Raw genomic sequence first — 12243 nt, forward strand, 5'->3', positions numbered from 1 at the left:
TATACCCACCTGGGAGAGCCTGCAAAATCCTCCCTGACAACCGTCCTCCCAATCCTCCCTCTTTTCTAACCTCCAGCTCTGCTGTATTAGTTGAACTCTGCATACCCAGTAACAGACTAGGGGAGAGCTTGGCCGACAGCTCTCAGCACATCCTCTCTGCAACTTCTAAGACAAGCAGAATTCAGAGTGGCGTGCAGCGACCCATCGACAGTGCAGCTGAGATGTCACTGCAACAGGAAACGCAAGCTTATTCTCCGGATCAGCAGTGAAAACCAGGAGTTTGTTTCAAATAAAATACTGAAACCAGGCTTGAGTTAGAATCTGCCTTGGCACAGACAAACAAATGTTTAAACATCTCCTTCTTCATCAGTCAGTGCTGCAGCCAGTAAACAAAGAATAGCTCTTTGAACCAGCTTCTTTTCAATACCACGTTCAGCTGCTACTTTCTGTGAATGATTCTCTTCTAAAATGGACGAGCACTCATGGACCTAAAGTGAACAAATTAACAAAGAAAAACAAATATGAAAGCACGCAGAAGGGTTGCATGTATATGGGAAAGGAAATACAACATACCAGCATATCATCACGCAGCTCCCTGGTCAAATGAGCTCAGTCAGAGCGCTCCAAGAGAAGTACTTAAAATAGATGAATACTTTGGTCAGCTACTTAGAAGAGAGAATGAAAAACACACCAGTACACTCTAATTCAGGATAAGTTAGTAGCTGGACAACTCCTGGCACGCTAACTGCTTAAGCCCTCAGTATGCTTTCCATAGGCTCCAGGCATCCTTCCCAAACACATTTATCAAAAGAGGGGAATTGAGCATGAAGCTCAAGTCATCCCAGCGAACTACAACAAAGCTGAAAGATACGGGCTCAAATCCATCCACAGAGATAACCAAAGCCAAGAATGCTACAGTTTAAAAGCTACCTGAAAACTTTGGAATGGAATCAAATTTTAAAGGGTACTAATTCAACACAAACTTTATACGTTTAAGGACAAACACGAAAAATACGCTGTTATTTTGTACCATCTTAAATTACACATACACAAATACATCCCTTCCTTATGGCATTTTCACCACACACAAAAAAATGTCAAAATAAGTTACCTGCTGTGAAACCTTCAGCTCCGAGATATGCCTGTCACACAGCTATGCACCAGCACCAAGGCTCCCCTGTATTAACCCCGCAGCACACCGCTCTGCTGCCGAAACGCAGCAGCATAACCTCATCGTGAATCACAGCGCTGAACGCCGAACCCTCTAACGTGACAGCCTGTATCACTAGAGCTTAAATAACGTGTTTATTCACTTTGAGAGAGGCAAGTTATTACCAAAAAGGGCTGTTGCCCATCTAAGCCCACCCATCCACTTCACCAGCAGGTAGAATGAGGCAGGCACTTACCATAGCGGCATGTCAGGGCCATTTGATATAAGAGTACCAGGCTGCGGAGGCACGATCGGTGCTGTTATAAGAACAGTGAACATAAGGGAAAGCACATCCAGAATACAGCTGCGGATCTCATCCTCGCAATCACAACCACCCCATCCTTCCCCGACTGCTAAATGTCATGGAGATCTTGGCCAAGCAGGAAGGAAAAGCCAGCAGAAAGTACTGGTATGAGAACTTCAGGACATGGGAAAGTGAAAGTTACACCTTGAGGAAGCAAACTGAATCCTTTGCCCTTCTGTTGAGGAGGCTGAGAGAACGACAGCTTCCTCCCACTGTGTCTGGATTCCCATCAACTGTGCTACTGAATTCTGCAAGGAGCCTTATTTGGTAGTGGCTGGTAGATGTAGGGCCAAATCCTGATCTTTTTACTCCAACTGGTATTCCAATGGGATTACGCTGTTGAGAGCAGAAAGCAGCTTTTGGCCTTCAGCCATTTAATTAATACTTAAGGTATCTCAGAATTTATTTTTATCTCATCTGTAACAATTGTCGTTATCAGATTTTCCATATTTATGTATTAAACAACCTGTGCTTTTAAGTTTTTTTTTCCTCATCCATTTAACCTAGTTTTTAAAGGATACTCCAAAGTTTTTAATTTGTTTTTCCATTTTCCCTGTTTTAATGTCCTGCAAATACCTTTGACCATGCCAAGACATCTTGATCAGCACCAGTAACAACAAGGAAGATCAGCACAGCCCTGGGAACACCGTTTTGTTAACTTTCAGCTAAACAGAACAGAAAGCGCTGGCGTTGAGTTCCCAGAACACTGATTTTTAATAAAATGTCAGCAATAGATCCACACGTCCTAAAAAAGTGCTCGAACCTGCCTCGGCGAGAGCAGTTTGAGAAGAGGCAAATTTTATCAGCCACACTTCTGTCTTTCAAGAGCCAGCGAAGGCGGCTGTCCCACGGGGCAAGACATTACCCCAGGGCTTGCAACACCTGCCTTGGTTCCCAGCTCCCCTGGGGATGCCCAGTGTGATTTGGTGCATTTGATACAAGAAGTATGTATCTCAACTCCCCATACAAGAAATTGAGGTGGTATCACCTCTCCCCGCTATAGTATTACACGTCTAAACTTATTAAAACTTGCAAGACTCCAATAGAATGGCTTGATGCAAACATTATGCAATCAAGACGGCATTTCCTTTTTTAAAAAAAGCAAACCACAACATTAGAATAGGTATCAGATGTAAAGCCTTCCACAGCAACGAGACTGTGAGGAGATAAACCCAAATGGAGCAATCATGTATTAATCAATTACCTAACTCCACAGTGGTCATCTTTTAGCCAGGCAAGACACCTTTTTCCTCTCTGGATGAAAGGAGGGCAGCTGGCTTCGGACTCCTCCTCTGCCCACGCGTAGCCCAGGGGCTGCAGACAGTAAGCGCCGTACCCCACGGAAGCGCTGGGCTGCTTCTGCCGAGGTGCGGCACGACCGAACCGGGCACGCACAATGAGCTCATTGCTTTCTGGAGTGCTTTATATACAGCGCGGGAGAAGGGACCACGAAAGCCGGCAGCTGATGTGGATCACCGCTGCTGCCTCGGGGATTTGTCTGCCTGAAGCTCAGCTGCCCCTCAGTAATTGCTCCTCAGGACCAAACAGAAGCACCATCTTTCTTTAAAAGACACTTATGTAAATTCTTAGCGAAATAAGAAGCAATAACCACTTTGTGGGGAAAAAGTAGGGAGCAAATGGTTTCATTGGAGAGTTAATAAAAATCCCTTTAAATAATGGTTTGTGCATTTGAAATCTTGAAAAAACATATTCCTAGAGGAAGATGCTTTTCACTTGGACAGTATTTCGCCCTGAAATTCCCAATGCTGCGGTGACGCTATCTAGAGTAAACCTTAAGCTTTCAATGAAGTAGGGAATACAAAACCTCTCTTTATCTCACTTCTGCTTTCTCTTAAGTATGCACGTATATCTGCTATTTTAGGAAGAATTACACTGGATTTGTAATTAAAAAACTAAAGTTATGCAGTGTCTTACACTGTATACTGGATTTTCTAATCAGGTAGAGATAGACATTTTACAGTTTTCGTTTATAATCCAGCACTCCTCCAAAGTAAAATACCAGTGAGTTTTCTGTAACATCAGATTTTGGGTAGGGGGAAATACTCTAAATATTTGATTTAGTTTTATTTTAAAAAAGATAAAAACTCTTTAATACCTGATTTATTTTGTCTCAGATTTTATTTGACAGAACAATTACTAGCCTGGCAATGTACTTGTTAGCAATGTGGTCTAAGTAAATCCATGTTCTCAAAACACGCAAACATTTAATGTTAGCTCTTTAGTTCCTGGAACCTGAACTATAGTTAGAAGGAATGAGAAAAGCTACAAGTGTGTGTGGTTTAGTGCTTTGTTTTGTGTTGTGTTTTTTTTTTCTTTACAAAAGGAAGTAACAGCTGTTACTTTCACATAGCATCCAAAACTCTCCAGCAGCCAGGCAAACTTACAGTGCACCAGTGGCAACACAGCGCTGGGAGGCTTCACAAATTTTGCCAGAATGGATGAGTCTGAAGAGCCCGCAAAACATAACGTAGATTGAGCTAAGGGACAGAAACTTTCTTACAGCCATGTACCGTCGCCTAAAATCCTACCTTTTTCCTTAATGCTCAGAAAAAGAAGTCTGACGGAGTCTGTTCGCAGTGTCAATCCAACAAAATCCGTGTCCTTAAAACCTGTGCTCAAGATGTTCAGCTTCAATTCAATCACAAGAACTTGTCTTTGGCAACAATCATCTCTCTTTTTAAGTGAAGAGTTTCTACCTGGACTAAAGCATGAGCCACTACAATTTACGACATGTGAAGCTCCTAAAATGTCCTCTTTTAGACACCTTGTTACAAGGCAGCATAACAAAACCAGACAGATATTTTAATACATTTTAGTGGAAGATGCCACCGACAGAATGTGAAGTAAGCCACAAATTCCTGAAAATTCCCTCCTCATTTGTTGCATATTTCTTTTACATTGCCTCTTTACTGACATGCATTACTTCTTAATACTTCTTTCAATACTTGTTTCAAACTAATAAAATTCTCCATTTCCTCACTCTCATCTCAGAAAACCTTAAAACATTTGCCCTCCAGAAATAAAAATAACACCTCTTTACATATAAAAAGAACGTTTTATCTATTAGGCAATACAAGAAGAAACAAAATGAGCTTTCTTCAGTTGCTCACGCTGCCTACCATATCTTTCAGAACTCCGTTTAGTCTGCTCTGGAAACTTGCATGAAAATGAGGAGAAACATTTTGCTTCCTCTTGTTTTTTCTTGCTTGTATGCTTCAGGGTGGCTCCTAGACCTCAAAGCTACTAATCAGAAAGAGAATCACAGCCTCCCATAGTGCAAAAGTTATCTATACCACAGACTGCTACACAGCACAGACATCGGAAGCTCGCTCGTTCAGATACCGAATGAAGTCTGTCCACTGCAGCATAAAGCTTAGTACCAGTTAATTTATCCTGCTTTTCGTGGTATAAATTAACCTGACACATCTCTGCTACTGGTGCTAGTCAACTTCCAGTATCCCAGCAAGGCTGGAGAGCTACTCACTCTGTTTGCTACTCTGTTGAAATACATACTGCAAACTTGTCTTAAAAAGTTCAAGGCGATGCTAAATGGTTATAAAAACTAAAATATTACTGAGAAATTGCTCACAAAAGTAAACAGAAGTTAGACTGGATTAGTCTAAACAAGAAGTCCTCCTGATGCCACCCAAGGACGTTGCTGAAATCCTGTCTGGTAAACAAACTGAGGTCTCAACATACCAAAGATGGCACGCTGGAAATCACACCTAACTGATGAATGAAACGAGAAGATGGCCTGTTCATTCACTTTCCTGCTTTCTGAGGCTTGTAACGTGACGATTGCAACGAAAGGTCAAGTGCAAATAAAGAAACACGCTTCACTGTCAGAGCCCATAAAAGGTTCGGTGCTCCTCCCTCTCACGCCCTCATCTCCCGGGACCACTTTTGATATCGCTGTGCCTTCATCCACGCCAGGTGACAACCAAGATGGTATTGCCACTTCAGCTGACTCCACCCTAGCCCTCAGCTCTGCCTGCTTACTAGGTGGGAGCAAGGCTCCTGCTGTTGCCTCTCCTCACACACATCATCCTTCTCTTACTTTATTTCATCTCTTTCCTAATTCCCATTTGTTACAAAAATACTTTATCTCAGTTGATCAGCGGTTTCTCTAGCTGCACCAATGCCAGCCTGAGACCAGGAGAGGGGCTAAAAGCAGTGTGCTACGAAGCCTGACGCCAGTACGAGTCCGACAGGTCCCAAAATGGCTGATCAAGCACTCTATGCAGCCTCTACTTCTCTGCCAGCTGAGACAACAGCAGTTACACTACCAGCTACACCTGATCCTAGGAAGTTTTCCTCCCTTCCCAGAATAACAATCTTTAAGAGACTGCTAAACTTACTTTTCTTACACCTTCTTCTCTTCCTCAAAACATCTTATTAGCTAAAAACCAATAAGCACATTGACATATAGTACTTCACTTTCCAAACAGGTAGCTTTCCGCTCCTCCTTCCCCTGCCCTGTACCTTCACAAGGGACAGATCTTTCAGCTAAACATGTATCAGCGATCGTTTGCCGTCAGACACTGCATGTCGAAGTCACGGTACCTACACATCCAAACAATTCCATCTGCCCCACAGTACCACCGCGCCGATGTATTTCAGTCAAACGCAGCTGGGCAACCTGTGGGCTCAGAAACAAGTTCACTGCAGTTTTATGGTCTTGTAAGCAAGAAGCTTTATTTTACAGCGTTTCTTGGGAAAACAGATGACAGGACCAGAGGAAGGAAAACATGTCTTCAAAGTGTTTGTGACTCTGACAAACAAGTAAATTCTGGGGAACTCCATGGCTACAGCAGACTTTGGAACTGAAGCTGATAACAGTAAGCTTCCACGGTGATTTAACTGTACTTACAGGCACGGTCTTAAACTAGCTACAGCACAAGATGTGGTTAGAAGAGATTTATATCCTCAGGGTGCAGTAAAAGTCCGCCTGCATCTCTTACTGTCACTCTGACAGACCTGTCCAACAGCTTCTACAGCTCACGGCAGTATGCTCTCTGTCATTCAACACACAAATTCAGAATTGGGTCTGCCTTTACAAAGGCAGCAAGCTCCTCAAAGTCTCATCAGAACTATGATGACAGGCAAAGTTGTCTTTGCTCCTTGTCCTCAAGGCAAGGAAAAAGTACACACGCAGCAGCATGCAGAAAAGATGATGACACAACAAAGACACCAAGAAGCAACAGAACAAATCGATCCTTGGTATCATACTACCTGGGCTTACGTGGAAAATTTGACACTGTTTAGTTGAAGGTCTTCCACAGATTAACACACAGGAGGCTTAATGGCTGTAGGCAATATCTGTTTATAATCCCTGTTCCTCACATGTTTATGTTCACATAGTACAAGTGGCTGGTTTAAGCTTTTTCCAGCCATGCTGACGCAGGAAGTGACGTAAAACAGGGCAAATGATTAAGTAGGTACACGGGGATGTGTTCTGCTGTACTCAAACAAAAGCAAAACCCAACGCACCTCTGAACTGAGCATCTCTAACACTCTGCTGTAAGCAAGGTTTGCCACTCCAGCACTAAGAAAGTCAATGTCCTAGCTCTTACCACAGACACCACCATGTAAATACCGAAGTCTGACCATGGCATCCTTCCTCTCTTCCCACATGGCACCCCTGCCACAGGGTTCATAGAAGAAATCACAAGGTTCATCCAATCTCCAGCAAGTCAAATTTCTGAAATTCAGTACCCTGCGTGCGGGAAAAGATCTCAAAAGGCTTATTTTGCTCACAGCAGATTAACAAACTAGATCAGGTCACCTGGTGCCACAGCATGGCTGAGATCTGCTTGGTGCACTGAACATCAACCCATTTAGAGGGCTTCACCGTTTCTTGTTGTGGCCAAAAGAACCACCTCACTCACACAGCCCAGACCCTCAGTGCCTTAACTCAAGCAGCGAGTGACAGCGTCGGCAGTAGTTCGCAGATGGAGGAACCGGCCCCGTCATGCGTAATGAAACGAGTGCGTGGTCCTCACGTACTTTGTCACGGGGGTTTTCGGAACTGGGACCAACATATCAAAACGATGACGAGCAGCAGAACGATGACACGTTATGTGTTTGAAAGCTGGGCAAACCAGCCAGCAGAAAAAAGGTCCCTATGAATAACGCTTCAGACACCGCATCGTGCAGAGACGTTTGCTCTCCTTCATTACTAATACAAGACAAGCAACATTGAGCTAGCAGCCTCAGCACTGAGCAAGCCTTCTGCATCCATGCAGTGGCAACCGTGCTTGCCCACGCTTCAGAGACAACAGGAAGGTGATGGCAGAACAATAACTAACCTGGTATGTCTAAGCAGAAACATATCACGCAACAATTCAAGAGTTACACAGGACTTTAACGGCTACAAAGAAAAATCATGCAGCTATAGTAAAAATAGTACAGAAGAGGGCAACTCCCTGTGGGTGGTTCCTAGCCTAAGGCTGAAGGAAATCGTTGCATCTTGTCTTACAGTAACAATACAGAGGAACTACAGTTGTAGTTGTAGAATACTGTTACTGCCCCTAAAATCGGCTTTGTTGTTCCAGAACGAGCCACAGAGGGGTAAAACCTAACTGGGCTCAGGGTAGAAAGGATTGTTACCTGACCAGGGAGGCGAAGCAGGGCAGAAAAAGCTGGGAACAAAGACTAACCAGCCATAAGATCACCGTTTGACCAGGAAGGAGGCTAAACATCGCTGTACGGCTACAGAAAGGAACAACAGCACGGTACAAGATGGGGAAAATTGCGATGCAACCATGAAAAGGATGGCAAGATGCTGAGCCAGGCACACACTGACTGCAGGAGATAAGAGCGAGGGCTGCACCTTTCAGAGAACGCTGAACATGAGACGATGACTTGTGCCATGTCCAACAGGGCTACAGGAGGGTGGTTAGGAAAGCGATAACAGGGAAGGGCACAATGTGACAGGGAGATAAAGCTGCGCAAGGGCCCTCAGGCAAGGCACAAGGAGGTGAGGAGGGAGCCCCTAGCAACTCTGATATGGGGAAAAAAGGGGAGATGCAGCTTCAGGGGATGGGAGAGGGACAGGGTGTCCTTAAAAGCTCAAATATCAGATAACGGGGAGCAGCACTAGGGAGCAGGAGCTCAAATCTGACTTCCACGGCTCCAAGAAAATAGCACAGGGGGACAGAGCAAGGAAGCAAAGCAGAAAGACGGGCTCGAGCTGAGCCTGGGCGCGCTGATCACCGTTGGGACAGAGAAGACAGGTCCCTGGCAGGCCTGAACCTGGGCACGGGGAGGAAGGCAACCTAAGCTGGGCTACCAGGGAGGGTGAGCTGGGGAGGCTCCAGAGAGGTGGTTTGGGGATGGTACCTGCTGGGTGGCTGGGGGCAATGGGGGGTGGTCGGCAGACCCTGAAGGGCGTTTAGGGGACAGCCGTTGACAGGCACCTGGGAAACAGTTTGTTCTGGGGATCCCTGAGGAGCGTTTTGGGGTCTGCAAGTCTACGAAAAGCTGCTGGGGGAGGAGAGGGCGGGGGTCCCAGCGGGTCTCTGAGGGGCGGTTTGGGGGTCGCCGGCACGTCCCTGAGGGGGGGCGGAAACAGCCGAGTCCCTGAGGGCGATTTGGGGGGGGGGGGGGGAGGTGCGGGGTCGCCGACAAGCCCGCGGGGGGGGAGGTTGGGGTGCTCGCCGGCAGGTCCCGAGGAGCAGGGGGGTGTGTGGGGAATGGCCGGCGGCTCCCCGAGGGGTGGGCTGGAGCGCGTCCCTGGCAGGCCCCCGAGGGAGGCCTGCGGCAGCTGCCAGAGGGGCGGCCTGGGGTCGCCGGCGGGCGCGCCCCGCGGCGGCAGCGCAGGCCGTGCCGGCCGGGAGGGGGAGGCGGCGGCGCTGAGGGAGACGGGGAGGCAGAGCCGGCCGCGGCGCTGCCGGAGCCCGAGGCCCTGCCCGCGGCCCCCGCCCGCCGCACGCACCTTCTGGCGGATCTGCCCGGACGTGGAGACTTTGCGGATGAGTTTCTGCGGGGAGCCCGGCTCCTGCTCCGGCTCGCTGTCCGACGATTCCTCCGCCGCGGCGCTGGCGGCGGAGCCCGCCCCGGCCTGGGGCTGCGCGGCGCCCGCCGCCGCCATGCTGCACGCTGCGGGGCGGCGCGGCCGGCGCCCCCTCCCGCCCCGCGCCGCGCACTGCAGCCGCCCGCTCCGCCGCTGCGGCGCCCCCTGGCGGCGCACGCCGGAGGGGAAGCGCTGAGGCGAGGCGGGGCGGGCAGGCGCCTGCCCCGGCCCGGCCCACGGGCCCCCGCTCACCTCTCGCTGCGAACCCACCCGGGTCCTCCCACCCGAGCAGGGTTCACGCTTGCCCTCAGCCGGGTCCGAGCGCTCCCGTGGCTGTTTGGGGCCAGAGAAAAGGGTTTCGGCTCAGACCTCTCTGTGAGGTGAGCCCAAAAGCTCGAACCTCGGCCCCGCTGCGTGCGGCTATTTCCAGCCCCGCTCCAATCATTCCACCAGGTTTAATCAAATACTGTGGGTACGTGATGCAGGTCCTCCTCCCCCCAGGTACGAGCCCTTGTACCAACCTCCTCCCCGGGCAGCTACTTTGCACCTGCTCCATCCCACACGTCCTTTCAGCCGCCCAGGGACCTGCTGCTCTCCGCTTTGTGTTTCCCTCTCCGGCCTGACCCAGCCTTTCCCCGCACCCTTCCTCATGGGCTCCATCAGCATGAGGCGACTCGGCCCCAAAGCACTTCTTTCGCTGATGCCCCCTCAGCCGCAGCTGAGGACGGGTACAGAGCGTTTCAGCTGGGGTTTCGTGAAGATGCACGAGGGGAAAGCGTCTGTCACCAAACCAGCGCCGTCAGCAGACAGCTAAAGCACGAGGGCCGCGCATTCGATACAAGCGGCGTTCGAAAGCGGCAGTTTCAGAGATGCTATCGCTACCGGAGCGCATCCCTTCTCCCTGGAGCTGGCAGGCTTTCTGTAAATGGAGTCCCACCACATCAAAGGCACCGGGTCAGGAAACGGGATCGCTCCTCCCCAGCTGTAAATACGAGTAGCAGGCTACAGGCCTGACTTGGGGGAAGATCAGCTTAATACCAGAACCAGAAGAAAGGAAAGATAACAGGCGAGCGGTTCCAGCTAGAGACCTGTTTTTCTGCTGACACAGGTCAGCATCTGCTGTCTGGAGGGCAGAAGAATAAAAGTCCGGCCTGGCCTGCAGGACAGGGAGCTGAAGGGACCGGCAGAAACCCCTTGCTCTCCCAGCAAACGCCCAGCATGGGCTAAACAAACGGTCAACGTCTGAAAGCGCTTTCCTAAGCCCAGATTTAATAACCATTTCGACTCCTCCCCCTCGCACGGCAAAGCGCACTGTGATTTTGTTACACAGACAGCTTAGAGAAGTCACCACCACGGACAAATCTGAGAGGAAAGGCAGGCAGTGACAGAGGCGCCTCGCAAGGCTGACACACAAGAAGAAAAAAAGAAAAAAAATGAGAAAAAAGTAGTAATCAGGCCTCTAAGTTTCTCAGTCCCATACTTACAGGTCCAGTAGCCGGGAAACACCTCTGTCAAGGAAGACGCATTGGAGGAAGCAAGACAGGACGATTGTCACACACTGTCCCCCTCCTCCTCCTCTTTGCACCTTTAAAGGATTTGCCAAATACCAGCTCTCCCAGACCAGCATATTCGCTGCCAGCAACTTGCTCAGCTTCACCTTATCAGTGTGTTCTTCTCGAGCCAGCACAAAATTAGCAATAAAAATACCAGGGCAATGATTAGAAAAGCCTTCTCAGAAATCCAGGTGCAAATGCCTAACCCTCCCCAAACCCAAAGCTGAAATCACACAGAAATTATACTGACCAGAAACACCTGAAAGCAGCCCCAGGGTTTCTTCAGCAGCAAGGCACACTGCTTAGAAAGAGCAGAGCAAACCTAGCGCCTCTTGCAATTCCATCTTAGGTGAGACAGCTGTGACTAAGGGAGCCAAGCACCTGGACAGGCCATATCAGGTGAGAGCACTGATGGAACTGTGAAATCAGCTGTGGTCTCAATTCATTGCTTTCAGCATCTTAATCAAGACCAGTTTACTGAAGAAAACAGGAGAAGGCTTTACGTTTAACCCAAGCCATTTGCACGTGTTAGAGGCCACATACAAAGCTGTTTGTTTAAAGCCTTTGGACCATCTGTAAAAGCAGGGCTTGTAACCATGATGGTGTCACTAAGAAAAACCAACCAAGCAAGCGAGCCAACAAGCTCTGCTCCAAAAGCGAGGCCTGTATATAGAACCATTCTGCAGAAATGCCAGAGCACAGCCCACGCTTTTCTCCAAAGCAGGCTGCTTTGGCTTGTTGCAGTTATCAATAGTAACCTAAGCCTAAGTCTGAAGCAGGACGGAAGGGCAACGCGCTCGCAGCAGTCCCACTCCCACTGGGAGAAAACGGACGTCTCAGAAATGCCTCCCTCGTTTTCTTCTCTGTTAAAAGCACATCGTTGTTAACCAAGATATGAGTGGAAAGCTCTTGATTCCATTTTCCGGTGCGTAGGGTGGGAAACAGAAGTTTATATTAATAAATGTATGCCCTGCATTCCGACTTTCCAGGAGAATTTAAACCAGGGACATTGAAAAGCAGATTTAGAGAAAAATGAGAAAAACACACCAGTCATTTTACATGCAAAATGTAATTAGCTGATGCAGCTCACTTCAGCTAAAATCTAAGTGAGATTCAGGAAAGGATTAGACATTTACACGGA

The 12243-nt window shown here is 48.3% G+C and overlaps 1 protein-coding gene across 4 annotated transcripts in view; it reads right to left on the reverse strand.

Moving 5' to 3' along the window:
• DGKD (diacylglycerol kinase delta) overlaps window positions 1–9622 on the reverse strand; it is a 62319-nt gene extending 52697 nt beyond the window's left edge. For 2 of the 4 annotated variants that reach the window (XM_075417618.1, XM_075417616.1), the window contains exon 1: window positions 1407–1468. In XM_075417618.1, the coding sequence (XP_075273733.1) occupies window positions 1407–1409 (3 nt within the window). In that variant the 5' untranslated portion in view covers window positions 1410–1468. Of the gene's footprint in view, window positions 1–1111; window positions 1181–1406; window positions 1469–9471 lie in introns of those variants that run through there. The other 2 variants (XM_075417615.1, XM_075417617.1) reach the window with 2 other exon arrangements.
• Window positions 9623–12243: the final 2621 nt, after the last annotated feature.

The sequence above is a fragment of the Opisthocomus hoazin genome, chromosome 4 (genome assembly GCF_030867145.1).
Source record: "Opisthocomus hoazin isolate bOpiHoa1 chromosome 4, bOpiHoa1.hap1, whole genome shotgun sequence".
Classification (NCBI taxonomy): domain Eukaryota; kingdom Metazoa; phylum Chordata; class Aves; order Opisthocomiformes; family Opisthocomidae; genus Opisthocomus; species Opisthocomus hoazin.